The 21,147-nt window shown below is 40.2% G+C and overlaps 1 protein-coding gene across 4 annotated transcripts; it reads left to right on the top strand.

The window, feature by feature from the left end:
* The first annotated feature begins 1,214 nt into the window (after window positions 1–1,214).
* LOC115025813 (coiled-coil domain-containing protein 106-like) lies at window positions 1,215–14,244 on the top strand. 4 transcript variants are annotated; one of them, XR_003834241.1, is made up of 6 exons: window positions 1,215–1,377; window positions 5,857–6,085; window positions 6,639–6,851; window positions 6,951–7,157; window positions 7,976–9,293; window positions 12,603–14,244. XR_003834241.1 is itself a non-coding variant. In XM_029458288.1 (5 exons), the coding sequence occupies exons 2-5, from the start codon at window positions 5,878–5,880 to the stop codon at window positions 8,353–8,355; spliced, it is 1,008 nt and encodes a 335-aa protein (XP_029314148.1). In that variant the 5' UTR covers window positions 1,216–1,377; window positions 5,868–5,877; the 3' UTR covers window positions 8,356–9,805. The 4 variants fall into 4 exon arrangements, 1 of the variants encoding a protein (XP_029314148.1); XR_003834242.1 differs by having other exon boundaries at window positions 1,215–1,389; XR_003834240.1 differs by having other exon boundaries at window positions 1,216–1,377; window positions 5,868–6,085.
* The last annotated feature ends 6,903 nt before the right edge of the window (window positions 14,245–21,147 follow it).

The raw sequence follows: 21,147 nt of genomic DNA, 5'->3' as shown, positions 1-21,147 counted from the left end.
CACTCGAAGTGGGACAGAATAATGAGAACATTGTTATTCTTAACAGTTCACAGCTGATGATGATAACTTGTAGTGTGTTGTGCCTCATTCAAAAACTATCCCGAAATCTTCTTTCTACTTTAAGTAAGTTAGTTGTATGTCAATAATAAAAACATTTAACTGCTCCTTTTCAGTCCTCGAGCAGCTGCTTACCCCTTGAAATAATTAAAGAAACTATAAATACTTAGACTTCAGGTAGTTTGGGCCAATATAACTGAGATTTTTTAAAATCTTGACTCAAATATTTGTATTATTTACATATAAATTCCATTTAAATCCATGTGGTGTTCAAAATAAAACACAGATTGAATTGAAAAATAAAAGAATAATGAGACAAAACTCTTTAACAAACAAACAAGCCTTTACAAACTCATGCTGAGCAGCCAAACATATTTCGAACCACCGTACATTAGCCTATATTCTAGTGGAACTCCTAAAATTCTCAAATATACCACATGTCAGGCTACATAGGGGATGTTTTCAGAATGATAAGTATAATGTATATGATATAATCTTATATATTTGATTAAGTGATGCAGACATAAAATTGCATTGAGTCTTGGACTGAGGATGATTTAAACAACCTTAAATATCAGTGATGGGATCTAACTAAGTACATTTACTCAAGTACTGTACTTAAGTATAATTTGGAGGAACCTGTACTTGAGTACAGTATTTTAATTTTAAATTACTATATACTTCTATTCCACTATATTTTAGTAGGCCAACATTGTACTTTTTACATTTATAAAAGTAGTTACTTTGCAGATTTATATTAATATTACAAAATATAAATCAACTAATAAATTACGATCTAATATTATGGATTAAGCTAGACAGCAGCTCCACCTCTACCAGCTGCAACACTAATAATAATGCAGTGATTTAATATACAGAAGCCTATATTGTTTTGAAAAGGTCCATTTAGCATAATGAGGACTTTCCATTTTGGTACTTTAAGTATACGTTGGTGATAATACTTATGCACTTTTACTCAAGTAAGATATTGAATGCATTACTTTTAATTGTAACAAAGTATTTTCCCAATCAAGTAAATATCAGAGTACTTCTTCAACCACTGTTGTGAGAAGTACGACTTTCCGTCGAGCCCCTCAAGGCAGCGTTTAATGTTACGGTTGCGTCAGTGTCATGGTCAGTGCTCTGGCTCCGCCCCTCTGTCAGACATGCGTGTTGTACTGTAGACCCGCATTTTTTCACTCGCCTCTGTTTATATTTTTGAAAAACGGGGCATTTTACACGAAGTGAGACTTCAGCGTGCAGCGACACAAACACCGGAACACCTCTGACACCAGTTGTATCCACCGGACTCTCCTGGAGGTACGTTGTCCTGTATGTTACACTGGCTTTGTTGCTCCTTTTCCCCCTTTTTGCTTGTAATTACAGTCATTAGCATCCATCTTGGTATAAGCTAATTAAAACCACTACAAGGAGAAACAGTTGTACCTTTAGCATACTTAACAGTATACATTTTTATGTTTTACGGGGTTTATAACTTGTGTCTTGGCAAATAGGCAGATTAAAAAAAAATGTTTAGCAATTAAAACTCCTTTATATTCCTGCAATAAATCAATATGGGCAAAGATAGTAGGCCTACTGACTTTTCCGTTGCATTATCGAATTGAATTAGTATTTTTCCTCGTGTGCAAAAATGTGTCTTTTATTTTTAAGATGCAGTAGTTCACTTCCGTAAGAGTTATTTAACACAATGTGTCAGGTGTTGAGTCCAGAACAATCACGGCAGAATGGTGTGTTTAGGTCCTGCAGCACGTGCATACAATAGTAGAGTCCATCATCATCATCTCTTCTGTACTTTAATGATCTATTCTGCCAAGTGTCAAGCACCTGAATGCACCACCTCTGCAGCCAATAACCATATTAGATAATAACGAATAATAGGGTTACAAAATACATAGGTAATGCATGACTCATGATGATTTTTAATGCATTATAAATGTATCAGGAATGCCTGTTGTGCACCATTAAGAAGTCACTATGAGGTTCCGTTATTAGCCTAAGGGGCACTCCACCCATTGTAAATGGTAGTTTGCATTACAAAGTGGAGATTTGGAATTTGAAAGAAATTGGCATTAAGAATGCAGGAGTGGTCTAATGAAAGATGCAACTCATTATGGCAAATATACTGTCAACAGAAACAATCTGTAGTAAAGTTGGCAAGTCGCCATCAGGTTAAATACCCAGTTTTTCTTCATCCCTTCATTAAATCAGTAATAACAAACAAAGACCATGCAGCAACATGTTTGCATTACACAGTGTTTCCAAATAGCATGCACAATTGTATCTTTTTACGTTTCTTTCTTCATAATCTGCCACTGATTCTCATACCTTCCTACCATTAGATTCCTGTGTTGTAAATGTACAGGGTGCATGTCTCTACTACACGCTGCAACCTCTGATTTCAAAAACAGCTGATTGGTTTATGTGAATTATCCTGTAAGATATTTGCATTTTACAGTCTAGAAGACACACAGAGGACAAATACTTTTGTGTTGGTCTGAAATAACTCCTTCCTCAGTTGCCCTTAAAATGGTTGAATTTGTCCTTTATTATATTTGAACTTAAATCAAGCATTAGTGTAGACCAGTAGTAGTTATAGAAGAGTAGAGTGCGCCATTTTCCCACCTTGAATTCTTTTTGGGTAGATTTTTGGGCAAGCTTTTCCTGAAGGATTATGGCACGTCTTAGCTAAACCTAGATCTGACTTAACTTTGGCTTAAACGTTTACTTCTCTACATCATATAGGCTACATCATCATCATCTCATTCTGGTCACATTAATTGCAAATGACAATACTGTACAACACCATGTACATCAGGAGAGAAAACGTTTCTTTAATTACGCCATCAAGCAACATAAAATCCTGAAGCCCAAAAACTGGTTCCCTGCTCATTCTTAATGAATGCTTAACTAATGCATGATTCATCATGTTCTAATGAATGTATTAATGCTTCATATATCATGAACTCAGGATAAATAAATGATTGGGTCGCTATCAGTTGTGTCTCCTGTTATTAAGGGCAGAATGAGTAGGAGTTTATTAAAAAACAATGAATAGACTCAACACTAGTTAAAGCTGCAAGCAGCGATGAGCAGCCAAAGGGCCGATACCTGAGGTCGGTCAGCACAGCTGCGAGATCATTAATATTGGGAAAGAATCACTTATGACCCACTAGAAGTGTGTGGCGGTGTCTGTATCTGCAGACACTCTGCCCTCTGCCTGTATTTCCTTATTTTTCTGAGTTTGAGACGTTTCTATGCGTCAACCTCTATGAAAAGAAAGTAGTGAGGAAGCTACAAAGATGGCGGACACGGTGCCGAAAAAACGAGGTGAAACGCCAAGGTCGTGCACTCTTGGTGTTGTTGTACTTTAAATGTCCTGTTTACAAACCGCTTGGACAAATCGTTCTCAAGCGCCTTTAAGTCATTCAATACGCTGAATGTATACGCCGCAGTAATAAAAGGATTGATCAATACACGTTTGGACACACAACCTTATGATGTCATGGAAAGCGAACGCTGAACACAGTTAATGGAGATTATAATATTCAACAGATGTGGTGTTTATTTAATCACAGCAGGACATGAAGAATATAAATGATGTTATGATATTGATGACAACACCTCAGCGCTTGCATTAATGAGTGTCTTGTTCTTGTATTCAGATATTACTTCATATGCATTTCTCATAACTCATGAAGTTTCAAAAGCCTTTAGTAGAGCCTTATTGTTTTCATGAGTATTATTTTTGGTGGAGTGGTTCTCCACGGGTCGGCGGTTCGATGCCCAGCCCCTGCAGTCAGCATGTCGAAGATATTGAACCCCAAATTGCTCCCAATGGCATGGCTAACGGTCATGTGAGTGTTTGTGAAGGGTTATTTACTAACGAGCTGATGTGCACCTTGTACGGTGGACTCTGTATGAATGGGTGTGTGAATGGGTGAATGCTGACATGTGTTGTAAAGCGCTTTATAAAAGCAGTCCGTTTACTGTAAATTCTGATTATAAGAGGTATCATTTATTTACATTGTTGTTCCAACATTGCAGCCATAAAACAACTGAGCAACCTTTTGAAACTGTTTGTTGTTCTGAAAGCAACAACCACACCATATTCTCCAGGCCTTACCTCGTTATTATGACTTCCGTATCGACTCATTTGGACTCCCTATATCCTAATAACAAGAAAAGCATTGTGATTAGAAACTCGAGGTCGCTCTGTTTGTTTAGGAGCGTAGATGCAAAGTCATGCAAAGAAATGAACAGCAGCTGGCTTCGTGGTGTTACACTGTATTCTGTAGCCCGCCAGATTCACCTGTATCGCTTCTGTAAATGTTACTTTGAGAAGTCGGCCGATCGGCAGAAATGGTGCCACCATAGTTTTTACACCTCACAAATCTGACAGCTGTGATTAAGTATATAAGTCTGTCTTTAGCACTATAGGAAATCCATTTCAAATACTATAGTACCACCATGTTTGGTAACAAAACAAAGTATAATATATATATATATATATATATATATATTATATATATATATATATATATATATATATATACAGTATGATAAAAACATTTATAGTGGGATATATAAATAATATGGTATGTCACCCAATACAGTGTAGAACATGCTCTTGTTCATCTAGATTTGGTAATTATGAGGTTTTGTGTCATAAAAGATAATAAGTTCAAATGAGTTATGGATAAACAAGAAAAAATGGCTTCCAGTTTTTCCCATTTATTTTCTTTGTTGAACACAATGTGCTGTTGTTTTAAATTACCTTCTTGATGTGATCATTTACCACTTAGAGAATCATCGATATATGACGGTTAGCCCACAGTTAAATCATAAATATAGTTGTAAAGTCGCTAAAGAATCTTAATATCGAGTCACAGCAGTTCATGTAACATGACGCAGTAATTCAAGCTTTATATAAATTCCTATACAAGAATACTCGTGCACTAAAACATGATGAGTCATGTATCTGTATCTGTATAATTTTCATGTGGCAACCTATAATTACAAGATCCATAGTCATAAAATAGCCCATAAATACGAGACCTTTATCTCTTAATTGTAAGATTCAGATCTCATAATTACAAGATGTGTATCTTGTTGCTATGGAAACAGCTTGGGTCCAACTGTTAGCAAACATTGTTAACGAAGCACCTACACGAGTTTCAGGCTTTGAAAGCGCGCTCTGTAGGACGGGAGGATTGATAGCCACCTTTGCTCATCATTTAAAAACATCTCGTAGTTATTATCACTATTGTTTTATACCATTTTCAAACAAAGAAATATGCAATTATATATAAAACTACCAAAAAAACTTGTAATTATGAGAAAAACATCTCCAAATATTTTGGATTTTGTATATGCAAATGATTTCCATGTGATGTTTGGATATTATATTCCCCCTTTTATGGTGGTATTTCATAACAAGTATTGTTTTTTGTTTTAAGAATTGATAAATTGTCATGGTATTTATCTTTACAGTATACTTGTATAGTATCTGATTTCATCACAATACAATAGTTTAGGTTTTGATCTTGACTTAGCAGCTTTTTATAAATCCACACAATACTTTTCAAGTGCATAAAATACTTTTTTTGCGGCTAAAAAGAATTTATTTGAGTTCATAAAAGTTCAGTATCTGATAAAAAATACTCAAAGTGGCACAAAGTAGGAGTATAAATTCAGAATTTACAATGTTATATCAAATGTTTCATGAATCTGTGTGTCCAACAGCATCTTGAGGTTACAGGACCCATAACTCCCCTCTAGTCCTTTCCCAGGTTTGGAGAGATGTCGTCCGTGTGGCAGCAGGAGCCGTCAGGTTACTCCCCGTGCGTAGAGATCGACTCCAGCTCTGTGAGGTGCAAAGACAGACTCAACTCTCCCGTCTGGCTGAAGCAGGAACAAGACGACCTCCGCATCATCAAGTGGGAGACTTTTCAGACGGGGGCCTCAGCCGATGCCGTTCAGGACAACACACCCAGCAGTGCCATGTCCGGTTAGAGCACTTTCATACACCATCTGCTGCTTTTATCTGACAATATGTCCTTGTTACATACATTTCTATAACTTCGTCCAATCAAACAAATGTACTCGGCGAAGTCTTTAATCTGATCTGTATTCAAATGCAGACCACCAGTGTGTCTTTTCCTATTTATTGATTTGGTAATTCTCTGGTCTGGAACATCTTTATTTGACTTGCAAGAAAAGGGATCTTTCCTGTGTTATGACATGACATACATTGCTTCCCCTTTTTGGCACATGATGTAAAACATTGTGTTTGGCTTAACTTTTTATTTTTCATGTGTCATAGTCCAAATTATACAGATTTATTGACGTTTAAATTTTTGTTACCCACTCTCAACAGATCACAAAATGAGTGGGCTGAAAGCAACAACCTCACTACACCACCAGAAAAGTTTTTTTCCTACAAACAAAACATTATGCCAGTGAAATGATGTCAGTGAAATAATATTGAAGACATTTTTTTTTTCACGTAATGGAAGTACACGCCGTGTGTTTTAATGCTCTCCACGTGTCTTTCCTTCTAGGTGCCTCACAGGCAGAGAACCTGCCCCCGAGGGTGCTGCTGACCATCACCAAGCTCCAGTGCATGCTGGAGAGCAAACAGGAGCGCATCGCTGCTCTGGAGAGACAGGTGGAGGACCTGACGCAGGACCGCAAGTTCCTCCGGAGCCAAATTGAAAACCTGACAAGTAACCGCCCCATGCCAACGTTTGCATCCCCCGGTCCTCTGGCCGAAGGTCAGTGTCCAAAGTGAAGCCGCGTCTGCCTCGTAATAGTTACAGTACTCGGATGCTCTCGTTCATGTCAACTGTGTCATTTGTGTTGATCATACGCAGCTCCAAAACACAGCAAAGTGCAGCACTCAGAAAACAAATCCCGCAAGAGAGAAAGAGCGTCCTCGTGTTCCTCTGGCAGCAGCAACAGCGGCTCCGAAGCGTCGGAATCGTCCGAAGTTTCTGCGGCCTCAAGCGAACACCGAAGAAAGAAACACCACAAGGACAAGAAAAGATCCAAGAAATGGAAGGACTACAGCAGGAAGAGGGGTAAATGTTTAGCGTGTTAATGTGCTCACTGACTGTAAACGTATTCAAGTCGATACCTGCTTTAACGTAGAGAAACAGTCGTACTGTTGTCACGGCGAACAATGAACTCCAGATGACTAGAGCGGCACTCGGAGAACGCAGACCTCCCGCCAATGCAGCACTCACTTTCCAGAGATGGTGTTCGTGAGCTTTAAGTCGTAATGTGGAAACAACATGGACGCTAAACGGAAGACTGTGTTGCATTGCTCCGAGCGAGAAGCTGACAGCTGTCTTCCAAGTCGTTGTTTTCTGACTCGACCCAGTCGGGGTCTTTCAAACTTCTCCGACGCTACGTAAACGGAGCACTAATGAACCTCGCAGTGTTAATGAAACATCATTTGTGTATCCGCCCAAGTGAATGAATTGTTCCTTGGCCCTTGCTGCACCCTTACACCAAGTTTGATGAACAATTGGGCCGTAGTTCTTCTGTAAACCTGCTGACAGACAGATCAACTGAGCCGAACACATAACCTCCTTCTCAGACGTACTTGTTGTGATCAGAGTTTGTGAATTTGTATGAAATTGGAATAGGTTAAATCTTGTGTTGAGAGAATAAACTATTTCAAATACAATTGCGAAGGACGGAAAGAACACAGTATCATCACTAATGCCCTTTGGGAAGTAAGACAGCAGCTCAATAAGAAGATTTATTTTAAGTTCAAAGCTTCTATAACTTTTGCACACGCTGATCAAGAGCCTTGTGTTTTGCAATGACTACATATTCTTCATCACTTGTGTAATAACCATGTACTAACATGCCTTGTCATTCATCCCACCAGCCACCGGTGTGCAGTATGTCATCCACCGCTACAAACAAGTCCTGTCAGCCTTCATCAAGAAGAAAAGCATGAGCGAAGCCTTCCGTCATCTCGGGATCGACCGGAACACCATCGCCAACACGGCATCGATTGCCGAGCTCCATCTGGCCGGCAAAGACATGGTCCCCTTGGTGGGGATGTTTCGCCAAGGAGAAGAGACTCTGGTCAGCTACGCCCAAAGGTGCACCTTAGTCATTGACAGCGACGCTGACCTCTCCAGGAGAATAGACCATATGAAAGCTAACGGCGAGCTTCTGCCCATCTCAGGGAAAAGGCCAAGGGTGTTGCATTCTCACCTGCAGCAGCTGGGGGGCGCTGCAGAGAGCATTCTAATAGGTTGATGACTATTGCATTGCATGGAGGGAGAAGTGAAACATAATACCTTCAAAAACAATTATGTTGTTTTGTATATTTTTTCCACTGACTGCATTTTTTGCATTTAAAAAAAAAAGTGTATTTATGTCTCAAGGGGATCAACAATGTTAATTATTTTAAGTATATACATTCCAGTATCCACATACACACATTTAGGATGTATATTTTGTACTAGATAGACATAAAAAGGATTTACAGCTGCTGATGTCACTGATGGATGTCTTCTTAATCTTTGAAGAGCAGAAGTGTGTGCAGTGTTGGAAACATCCACAAGATGGCAGTGCTCGCATGTCAGATTATGTTTTCAAATCACTCCTCTTGTCATTTACTTCAAAATGGTGGATAGTCAATTGCCATTTTCCAGCACCTCCTTATGTTGGAGGTGCAACTTTCTGTCCATAGACTTTGTGAAGATGATTTTGTCGACATTATCCTGTGATTCAAATGCTGCGATTGTGACCGAGCGAATTTCAAATCTGAATTTGTCGCAAAGTGTGTTAATGTGTCTGAACTGCCAACAAATGAAAACGAAAACACAAAGTTTGTTCATATGGAGATTTTGTTGAGTTATGTCGCCTTTTGTTTTTAACCCGGGGTATTTTTAAGCATCCCGTATCAAGACACAGATACTTGGTACTGCTGCACGCGACCTTTAATAGAAACTGACCTTTCAGAAGTCACTTGATCCCAGGTCAAGGGATGGTGACGGAGCACATCAACACCAAATCACATCAATTCTGTTTCCTGTAAGATGAAATGTGACTTGACAACAAGTGAAATGCAACAGAGGACAAATCTATGCGCTATTAAATTTGCTTTCAGAGGCATATTTTCATTTTCTTGACCCTAGGAGCAGTTGTGCAGACAGATGGGAAAAGCTTGGAAAGACATCCTCGGGGCGACGGTAAGTGTCAGTGCAAAGTGTTTGCCATTGCCTTCCCTGCGGTTTGCTTTTCACATGGAGTGACAAATTACTTGTGCAAAGCCATTACAGGGGCTGCACCCAGGCTGTTTATCTTTGCATGGGACTGTGTCACTGTCACTCCCATTCACACGCCGGCTATCTGCTTATCTTTCACTCTCCCATCCCATTCTGTCTGTCCCCTCCCCCTAACCCCCCGCCCTCTGCTGTTTTGAACTCATTCAGTCATTTCTCGTTACCTATCACTTCTCCATCTCTACTTCATCCTTTGCGTTTCTTTCCGTCTCATCCGTTCACTCAAAACAGAGAAGCGGGTGGAGTTTTCCGAATAGTGTATATTCCATGAAGTTCCTCTCAAGCCTTTTTACAGCCGGAGGGGACAGGTGCATGCTGGTCTGATGAGGTAGAAGAGGATGGCTGTATGTCTGTGCCAGCACTCATATCTTCCAACCTCCCGAGGCAGGCAGACATCAATACGAGCGAGACGTGAAGGCAGGTTTTCTGCAAATCCTGAAATGGAAAAAGGAAGCTGAGCGATGTTATTGCGGTATATGACTATTTCAATGTTGCACGGCGCCTCAGTTGGTCAGCATGTCTCTAAAACATTTTTTTTTTTTTTTAAAGTGGCAGAATGCAGCCTCCACCTGCTAATGCTCCAGAGTGGCAGCTGTGAATTTGGTGTTAATGACTCGGGGTGATGGAGCTCAGAGCTGGAGATGGAGATAGGATGTCGGCCTAATCGAGCCTGAAGCATTCTCTCCTCCCCCGGCCTTTTGACTCACACTGGTGCGGGGCCAGCTGGGACTCCATTTTGTGTCTTTCCTGGTTGCAGGTGCAATGTAACTGCAGAGGCTCCAAGTGCCTGATTGGTACAAAATCAACCCTCATCCTCCTCCTCCTCCCTGTCCAGCTTTGATCCTGACCTTGACAAAAAAGAGCATCTGGACATTCTCACAGAGTGTAGCTTGTAATAACCACCAATCACCCCTTTTAATGGTGCAAGTTAAATGTGTTTGAACTGGTGAAATGGGTTCAGGGTAATGTTTTGCTGTTATACAGCCAGTGTGTGCCAGGACTGCTGCGTAATAAGTTCCTCATATAAAGGATTACAAGGCCTCAGACTTGAGCAATTGATTTTATGCTCTCTGAGGAAAACACAATTACTGAGATTATTGTAAGATATTGAGTAAGTTGTGTTGGCATCTCCTTGGCCTTATTGTTTCTCCAGACGGTTTTTAATGGTGTGCCACAACATCTGGCATTTATTAGGAGTAATTACGGAAGATGTGATTTGTTTTGTGAACATGTAGCTGCACGTTTATTAGTCTTACATGTAAAGAGCAGTTCTCATCCATGACACTATTTGTATCAGTTTCTGTTTCATGGACAGAAAGCACATAAACCTTATTTAAACCTTTTTTATTTTTTACAATTTCTTATTTTTAGAACAAGTTAAACACAGTCTGGTTTTAAAGTTGAGCAGCTCTGCCCACATAATCACAGACCCATGTTATTTAAACTGCTTTACATCTTTAGTGTCTCTTCTGGGTGCGTCTGGTGCTTTTGAACATTAGTAGTGACAGGATCAAGCTTTAAACTCGATGATACATTCCCCGGAGCACAGATGACATCTGCATAACTCGAAGACTTGACAACGTACCATTAGTCATCAGAGTTACTCACATGTTCCACATGATTTGAATTCCTCAAACTGACCGTTGACAGTTGATGCGACCGTGTGTCTCTGAGCCTCTTCACCTTCCGTCCCGCCCTTGGTCTTCCTGCTGAATGAAATCTTAAAATAACCTACTGGCTGCTGAGAAAGTGGGTCAGAGCACCCAATGCGGCGCCTATTCAATACAAAAGCATCAAATAGTGCATTATGGGTATTTCCCCCCCCTTGTTGTAGAATTGAGGTGGGGACCGGAGTGGGGGTAGCTATTCTTGTCCCTTTCCTGCAGTGACATCAGATGACTGGTGGAGCAGTCATAGTTTCTTCATCAGCTTTTTACTGGGAGGGAAAACACACGGCCATGTTTTTGTTCTCCAAGCCATTGTCTTATTTACTGCATGACACCACTGGATAACAGCAGGCATGCTTTAGTGTAGCCCCCCCTGAGCTGATAGTGGTGAGAGGCACTAGAGGACAGTGTTGTATCCAGTTAGCCTTACCGCAGCTGATTACATTTGATGGGTTAGCTGTAATACGCTTCCACTACAGCGTAGGCCGACTGTTATAGCAGTCTTTAAATATGCACATTGAGTCACGGTTAGACCAACCTTCTCAGACAAAAATGCCGTGTTTGCCATGTCAATTTGTCTTGCTCTGCCGTTTTTTGTCAACCTTTCCAGATGTCCAAACAGCCAATGAAATAATAGTCATTAATGAGACTTCTTCCTGGCAATTATTAAATGGAGGAAATAAAGCACAGATGCTTATCTCAATCCTCAGTACCTCTCTACAACGACAGCCTTTCTGCCAGCGCAAGCTCGATCAACAAGTCTTGAGGTATTGCTGGTTTGCTCTCCATCTGGCTGCCACTGATAAGAACTTACTGGGGGCTGCTGGATAATAGTATCGCAAGCTTAAAAGCAGTGAGGGGGGGCGCATAATGTATTCTGAGGGTATCCAGCAAACAGGAGCCAATAAACCAAACCTCATCTCCCCCTTCTGTCGAGCACATTTGGGCAAAGACAGCCCCTTCGATAGAGCCAGTGGTTGGTGGAGGGGGGGGTGGGTGTGTGGGGACATCACGCTGCCATAGTCATGATTTGCCTTAAGCGTGATTTCATTCCTGAAGAGACAAGATGGCTGCACTCAGCCACGACATACGAGCTACACCCATGAGCGAGTGCGAGCACGTTGCCGTACAATAATCAGCTGTGATCCAAAGCTGTTTAGCCGAGCGTCTGCACTAAAGTTGATCTATGTCACTGTTTCTACAGCACCTGCACGGCTTGTCTCTTTGCACCGCAGGAAGTATGTAAAGCTGGTATGACCTCTATTTTCAGGGTCAGAGGCACCGACTGTTTTTTGGTTTGTATCCCCCCCCCCCCCCCCACACCCAGGTGTCTTAGCCTGACAGTGGTGCCTCATGGGGAGATTAAAGAAATGATAAATGCTTGCGTGCTGTAGTCTCGAAAAGGTTGTTTGTAATATCTGACCAGATACATTTTATGTATGAATTTATTTTCTGACACACGCTACAAAGACAAAGCTTAACCGGTTACAATTTAATAGAATTAAAAAAAAATCTGTGAATGAGATTTCTTTCTATCTCTCCTCCCCAGAAACTAGCAAACTCACGTGACCGACTACAGTCCATAAAAGCATCAATTGGACACAGATGAGATGATGGTATGTGACGTAAAAGAATACGCAAGATGACAGTGTGAAGGAACACCCCCCCCCACCCCCAACCACAACCCCAACCCCAACCTCAAATCCTGTTGGTTATTCGACCAGTGACGCAGGACAAACCAGACATCTTTGGCACAAAAAGAAAAATCATTTGAAGGGGACTGGATACAGGCGGACAAACAACTCAGTAAAAGCCTCACAATATGTTTCAGAATGCTCTGATAAAGCAGGGATGATATGGAGTGTCGTCCGTCATGTTTAAAAGTGGCCCGAGTGTTTATGAGTAGGCGGTGGTTTGACTCGGATGACTCAGTCACAGTTGTGCACGTCCTCTCTCACGGGGTTAATGATGGAAGAAAGTGGAAGTAAAAAGAAAAAGGAGAAAGTGGAGGAGTGAAATGACTAAAGTGCCACTGGCCATTAACTGCAGATCAGAGCTGTCGTATTATCTGGAAACACAGACAGATGGGAGGTTTGGCCATAGGGGAAATGCTTTCACTGTCTGCCATGATAATAGTGCCACGAGAAGTCGGATGTTTGGTGAGAAAGATATGTTTTGGAAACTGACTATAATCGAAGGGATAGCATGGTTGTACGTTTTTCATTATGGGATTAGGGGAAGCTGGGCTTTTCTGTGTATTCTCTTCTACTTGACCTCTATTATGATAACAGATGTTAATTACACAGTGCTGGGTTTCCCTATGTTGTTCTCACAAATTGCAGGTTCCCCCCAGTACGCCCTTTCTGTTTTACAGACGCACAGACGTATGTTTTCAGTTTCTTTGAGCAAAATACATGTTTTTTTAGCGCATTCTGTGGTGTTAAGTCAGATTTAGTGGGATGACTGTATGAGAGGTGGGTGTATTTGCTCCTGGCTGTGATACGCTACGGAACATGGAAAAACATGTCAACATAAAACAAACTATTTTACAAGTAGTGTTGTTGATCCACATAAGGTGATGAAGTGTTTCTTTTTGACTGTAACCTATTTTATTTTAAAGTCCTGAAAACACCAAAATTCTAGGGATGCAAAGATGAAAACACAACAGACATATGCACTCATAAAATCTGGGCAGATACATGAATTCTGAAGAGCAACAGAGGGCATTTGCATCAGCAAGTTATACAACTACTCTCCACCGGGGAAGAGGACAGACCCTATGATGATGAGTCACTGTTGGGACCACTCAGCATCCTGTCATGACCCCTGCTGATTGTACTCATGTGGGATGGCAGGGGAGTGGGCGGGAAAAGGTCAAAAGCAGTTTGTTGTTCACGTTGTATTTCATGCATTTAATGCACTGCTTACTGAGTGACCTGTGCAAGAGGATTTATTTATACACAAAAGTGTTGCAGCTCTTTGGATTGCGATGATGCAATGAATGCAATCTGTCTGTCCTGTCCACTACTTTGGGAGTCAATGTTTGCTGTGAGATTTTGTTCATCATCAGGCCAAATGTCCAATATTATTAACATTCCCTGAGATTGAGCTGGACTTTGTGTTTTGAGCTTATTAGCCAATGCTAGCATGCTAGCACACTTATTGAGGATGGTGAGCAGTACACTGTTGAAACATCAACATGTTAGCATTGAAAATTAATTCAATTTCCCCTCGAGGGACTAATAAAGTATGTCTTCTTCTTCTTCTTCTTCTTCTTCTTCTTCTTCTTCTTTTTCAATGTTAGCATTTTGGCGTTAGCATTTAGCTCAGAACTGCTGTCTCTAGCAAGGCTAGTCTTCTTAATATTTTGTTGGGGGAAAAAAAGACATACATTAAAAATGGATTTGAAAATCCCTTCAATACAAACAAAGTAGTTAATATGCTTATACATTTGGAGAACACAAATAGTTCATCACAAATTGAATATCACTTCCCTTAAACAGGTCATTTAACATCTGTGAGCTGCAGGGGGGGGGGGGGGGGTGCAGTGAACAAACGTCTCAAAGATCTTAATGTCTCTTAAGATCTGCAATTATGGACGTCTAAATGAGAATTCAAAATTTGCATTTCAAATGCTGCTATAAATTCACGTCCGCCGACTCACATCACACAACCTGCAACAAATAAATTAACATCACACGCAAACCAAGGCTCATAAGCTATTACTACGGCAACGGTTAGATTGGCTTGTGTTCCTCACAGTTGCATTAATTTGAATACATTTCTGCAAAAAAAATTGTTTCGACAATTTCACCTCATGGCATTTTTGCCTTCACACAGCCTAAATAATCAGCAAACCAGGTGAAATTCTTAAGACTGCATTGTCCTCTGCACAAAATGCTCCTATAAACATTGTAATGAGCAAGGCTGTCACGTCAACTGAAAAAAAGAAATGGCCAAATTCAAAATAGTGTTCCTTGCATGTATGTGGTTGTTCCAATGACACACTAATGACACTTCTATCAACTGCACAATCCCAATACTCATTTAAGTGGCTCATGATATGCTATATAACACAGCTGGGAAAGTCACAGCCCAGTGGATCACTACAATGGCAGCCAGTCATTGAGGACAGCCACGTGCCTGTCGGGCATTCACAACACGTACCTATGGCCACAATAGCCTCATCAGTAGCCTTATTCAATCAGTCTTTACAGACTCGGGTCCCTGCAGACCCAGCCAGCCATCCGCTGATCTGCATCACAGAGACATCAACAATCAGAGCCTCCTTAAATCTCCTTGAAGTGATCTCTGATTTCGCCTGATTGTGCCCGACACTGTGCACTCTGCGCTCTCGAGTATGAACATGTGATTAGTACAGGCGGAGGAAGGGACAATGGCAGTGTTACGATGTTTGTATGAACTGTTTTAGCAGCAGTGTAGGCAGCCAATGGTTTTGAGTGGCGTAGTCTACATGGGAAATACATGATATTTACATGCACGTTTGCATCTTTGTGACATCGAAATGGAAGAAAAGGAACGTTAATCACAAATTCAACCTCAGTGAAGTAATTCAGGCTTGAATCAACCTTGTAATGGCAGGCGCCGGACAGAGCAGGGTCCAGTTGGTAGGACTGAAATCGATTCCCACATGTGCCCACACACACAAAGAGGGAGACACTGTGTTCATCAATTTCCTTATCAATCAATCCATCCATCAACCTTCATGAACTGCTGCTTGTCCTTCAGCCCCAGTGTGTCACCACTGCAGCAAAACTGCTGTCAAAAGCATTCAGATGAGCAGCTCATGCAAATATTCATCTCTCCTTTTTTAAACGCGGCCCGACTTGGCCTGAAGGACTGCAGGAAGTGCTGCCCTGCTAATCCTTCTTTAGTTCAAGAACATTTATCTTTCTTCTTCTGTGCTCTGTGAATGCGAAGTCAAAGTCAGTTTGACCGTGACAATTGATTCTTGAATTTGTCTTTGCAGCATTGTGTCCAGGCATTGCTCTGCACGGTGTAACACAAGTATATGTTGTTTGGTTATGCTTTCATATGTTGATTATTTCAGGCTAAAGTCAAGAAAATGCACTTGGTTTATGAGACAATGCAGAGATATTTATAATAACAATGCAGGCAGAGTTCAGTGAGTGGGCTAAAAGACACTTACTTGTCATTCCAGTGCCACTTAATTTTCAACAACATAATTGTTCTCAACCACTTACACTGCTCTGAATCCTAACACAATTCGCAAATGATTTGTTGGCGGAGCAGGTCTGAAAACATGTCTGAGAACAGCTACTTTAATTTCAGGTAAGACTCTTTGTTCATAAAATCTTTTCTAAACCTAGTGTTATATCTAAGTATCTGGCTTAGTTTTGGTCTTTAATTTCTTCCAAGTAGCTTTAGAAGTTCAAATTATTTTGATACAAAAGCCTCTGCTGGAGACGTTAAAAAGGAATTTAAATCAGCTTTTTTGACAGTCAGATTGCATAAGTATGTTTTTGTGTTTGTTTGAAAGGATTTGTTTGTTTTAGGTTTAACAAATTTGCCTCCTAATAATCACTGAATTTATTTATTTATTTCTATTGTACGCAAATAGATTACAAAGTCGCTGGATAGTGGCTTGATTAAGATTATATAAATGAGTGTGCTCTTTTCAGACGCAAAAAGCATGAAATAAGAAGACTGAAATAAGCACATCACAGGAGAAGGAGTTCCGTACAGTATGTGAGGATTTTTCGATCATGCAGCCATCTTATGTGTTTCATAAGATGAGATATCTCACGGGTACAGTGTCAGAGAGGATGATTCTTCACGCTGTTGAGACTAGCGGCTGATCAGCGGGTGAGAAGCTCGCAGTGCAGCAGAGCAGTATGTAGGTTACCTGTCAGGAAATTAAGCCTTTAAACTGCTTATGTAACACGTCACACATTTGGCATGTAGGTTTTCATCTAATATTTCATATGTGTCAAAGAGAGGCAGACTTTTGTAAAGATTGTGTACTTATTAGGAGGTTCTTGCACAACCCTGACATTAAACTTGGATTCGTTTTGCTGCAATGTTACTGTTGCATTTTCATTAGCTTATATCATGAGACTTACTGTACTTTTGCTTTTTCCTAACCAGACTGTCTTTTTAAAAAATATTTGCAATGTATTTCTCAGATGCTAGTAACGATGCTTTGAGCTAAATGCTAACATCAGTATGCTAACATGCTCACAATCTAACATACTGATGTTTAGCAGTATATCAGTACATCAGCTTGAAAAAGTTAAGGTATGATAGTCTGGTTATAACAATTCATCCTGAGGGCAATGTGAATTTCTGAACCAAATGTTGAGACAATCCATCCAATAGCTGAGATAGACGATAGACTTCCTGGTCAAGCCAAGAAAAGTGAGATAATCGGTAGGCTATGGATCATCCTCTGGGTGCCAGGAATATCATATTTCATAGCAATCCATCCAATAGTTGTAGAAGAGATATTTCACTAAAATACACAAATGTCAACTAGTGCTAGAGGAAAAGTCAGGGGCTCTCCAAAGTCTTTCAAATTCATTTTCTGGGAACCGTGAATATCTGTAAAAAATAACAGAAGAAATGGCCTTTAAAATAATTTTTTTTTCTTCAAAGATTGACACCTCACTGAAAAATCATTAAAAAAAATTACCATTTAGTTTTACATACATCTTAAATTATTTGTACTTTTCTGCTCTCTGGACAAATAATGATGCAGGGGGCTGTGAGGTGTTTCCAGTCTACGCACATGAGCTGGATCTTTGCCCACTCAAATCATACGGCTATTATGGCCATCAGTACATCCTCATCCTTGGTCTTGGTCCAGCTTCCAGGATCCATTTGTAAAGCAGCAGAGCAGGAAATGAGGTTGGTTTGCTGCCGTTGCCCAAGCCTAGAGGGCATGCTTGAGGGAGCCACACTAGAGTCGACACGTTGATCATGCAGGGTCCCAGATGGAGAGCAAGGGGGGTCATTGGTAGAAGGATGAGGTGAAGACAGTGTGTTTGTAATGGACAGAGATATCACTGGCCCGCAGATTTATTATTGCCTAATAACTGGGACCCCAAAGCGACTGATTGATGAGGTTTTATGGCACGGTCAAAGCTCTGGAACTATTGCAGCTCCTCTTAAAAATGAAAAATGACACCCTCTCCTCAGCCAATTGATAGAGAGTTTTTATTGGGTGTCTTCTTCTACTTATCGTTTTTCTTCTCAATTTCCTCTTTCTTCTTCTTTCTAGTAAAGAAGTCAGTCTTGTGTCCCTATGAATCATGACTTTTCTTGAAGTCTTTGCCATAAGTGATCTTTGATAATCTTGTTTGGAACATCAGAAACAGCTTATTACAGTTGAAATAGCAGTTTTCTAAGTGTAACCGCCATACGGTAATACCTACCTTTTTATGTTCAGAAAAATCTTAAGAATTTTGAAAATGTCTGTAGTTTGAAAAATCACAAACTCACTCCTAAAATATATATAAAATAAAATAAATAAACATTCAGTCAGTCAAAGGCCACAAAAGCACAGCAGGAGCAACTATGTATTTGTTATTCGGAGCATTAATATTTCAGGGATGTGAGGCCTCCATAAGAGTTCAACCTGCTTTTGCATGCTTTCTTGCAAATTGGGGTCATGTTGCACTGTCCAGTACAGAAAGACATTGACCTGAAAGGTGACTTCAACAGACTGACCAACTGGACTGGAGTGGGATGGGATTTCAGTAGAAGGGACTCGACTTCTTTGCTCCCTTGAATCCCAACGAAGCACAATTCAATGAGAAAATAAAAGCATATCTGATAATACTGAGTATTCATGATGTTAAACTCGACCTGTAATGACAGCCAAAACAATAGGAAATTACGAAATGTACCTTTTCATTACTATTCTAAGGATACATCAAGTACCTTAAGCTTTGTTATTATTGTATCGATTTATATAGCAAGATATGTAATTCAAATTGTTGATTGAGTGGGTGCAACAACAATAGGTAGAATACACCGATCTAATAGCTTTTACTGCTTTGTTAGATAACAAGAGATTTTTCTCTCTCTGATGGATACATGCCTCTGAGTGTTTAGGGGAAAACAATCACTGTGCCATCTGTTAGTCTGTATAATAAATTAACAGCTTCACTGCTTGAGCAATTACTTTCTGACAGTTTGAGCAGAATCAATACATTGCAGGGAACGTCATAGTTTAAAGTGTTGTTGAGTGTGTGTTGTGTGTGTGTGTGTGTGTGTGTGTGTGTGTGTGTGTGTGTGTGCTGTGCGTGCATACATGCGTATACACAATAGTCCTAGCAATGCAGACATCAGAGTCAAATTTCCTGTTTTGATTCTGACATGGTGGCAAGGCAAACACTTCGCACATCATTAGCATGGCTAGTGGCAGAGATTCTCACAATTAAGATGTGTTGTTTAACTAAACTACGCAGAACAGAAAAGAGCACACATGTTGTCAAATATGTTTTTCATTGACCTTTCACAGGATCCCCTATTGGCCTTTATGATAATAAAAGGTAATGAGATTCTAATTTAATAAGCCCTCAAGTCTGCAGTCCTACATGTTAGTAGCTCATTAAGCTAATGGATCTAACTTTTTGGGAAGCCAAACCATCAGCAAAAGTGAGTAGACCAAAGTCATTTCCAATTATACATTTTTATAATGTGATAAATAATTAATAAATGATTAGTACAACACTCATCACTTATAATAAGTTAAACAAGCTAGCTGTGACCAAGTATAACAGGTATTGAAATAGCAGTTTAGCTGGTGTGGAAATAATAGCCTACTAGTGGTTTAGCTAGCATTTAGCTTGCGGCGCTCATGTGGCTAAACAGATGTGGAAACAGCACTTTGGCTTGCTAATACCTCGCGTTTAGTAAGCTAAACAGGTGTGTAAATTACACCAGTGGCTTAGAGAGCATTTAGCTTGATAAAAGCCTGTGTGTTAGTTAGCTAAGCAGGTGTTAACATAGCAGTTTAGACAGGCAACAACGTGTGTGTGTTAGCTAAACAGGAGTGGAATTAATGGTTTTGTTAAGGAAGTCTCTGTTAGTTAGGGAAATCCTAAATGTTTCAGTCAGTTTAGTTTTTTAAGTAGGTAAGGGCATTTGATCCAATGTTCAGATATTGTTGGTTGTCATGTTTCTTTAAACATATCTCCAAATGAGTGGAAAAAAATAATGATTCATTGATCTAAAAGATGCTGAATCTCACAAATATATTTGAGCCAAGCTTCAGATACCATCAGACCCTGAACTGAACTCTCAGTCCAGCTCTGGCTCAGCCCCACAGCGGCTCTTTCCCCAGCAGTGCCTGTAATGGGACACTACTAACGATGCTGAGAGCACCAGAGCACTCCAGTGCAGTCATGGCCTGTTGCACCTGACTCCTCGCTGCCGTCCATGCTCTCGCCTGTTGTTAGCTTGTCTTCTACAGGCTAATTGATGACACTATCAGACTCATCTGCTGCTACTGGACATCCTTGTGCTAAAACTAATTACTTGAGCATATTAACTTTGTTATGCTCTGCAATAGTGTGTTCCTTATTCTTGATGTATAATACATAGCAGAGGAGGTTGGAGCACACAGGAACTACACTCTGCTCCTACCTGCTAATGCTTCATCCTCAATTTAAGCATACAAATGCACACACAGTAAGTATGATGATGACTTTTGGCTTTTTATGTCATTAAATATGCTACTAATGCTACTTAAATCTAAAGACTTCTATGTAAATATTTGTTTTGCTAGTCTGCAAATGTGTGCATGTTTTACGTGCTTCTCTAGTTAAACAGAATGCACTCATGGCTGCTTCATTTGGGTTCTTTATTTGCAAACTTTGGGAGTGGCTCAGCACAGGCTGTGGCTGTGTGTGTGTGTGTTGGTGTTTACCTGTGCATACAGTGTAGCCTATGTGTGTTGTGTCTGTACTGTTTGTGTCTAAATCCATGCTTTACTATTACCTTCCATGTGTCTCTGTTCACTTTTTTCCCTCTCACCATCATCCTTCAAAGGTCAGTAAATATTAATATTGAAATAATTATTGATCATTACCCACAATTTCAATCTT

This window comes from Cottoperca gobio, chromosome 20 (assembly GCF_900634415.1).
Source record: "Cottoperca gobio chromosome 20, fCotGob3.1, whole genome shotgun sequence".
Lineage (NCBI taxonomy): Eukaryota > Metazoa > Chordata > Actinopteri > Perciformes > Bovichtidae > Cottoperca > Cottoperca gobio.
The sequence above is the reverse complement of the archived record's forward strand: the minus strand, read 5'-3'. Positions and strand labels throughout refer to the sequence as shown.

Excerpts from the sequence above, each read along its gene's own strand:
- LOC115025813 (XM_029458288.1), top strand. The coding sequence starts at position 5,878 with ATGTCGTCCGTGTGGCAGCAGGAGCCGTCAGGTTACTCCCCGTGCGTA. Across the intron at positions 6,086-6,638 it reads ACCCAGCAGTGCCATGTCCG|GTGCCTCACAGGCAGAGAAC; the intron begins GTTAGAGCACTT and ends CTTTCCTTCTAG. Across the intron at positions 7,158-7,975 it reads GGACTACAGCAGGAAGAGGG|CCACCGGTGTGCAGTATGTC; the intron begins GTAAATGTTTAG and ends TCATCCCACCAG.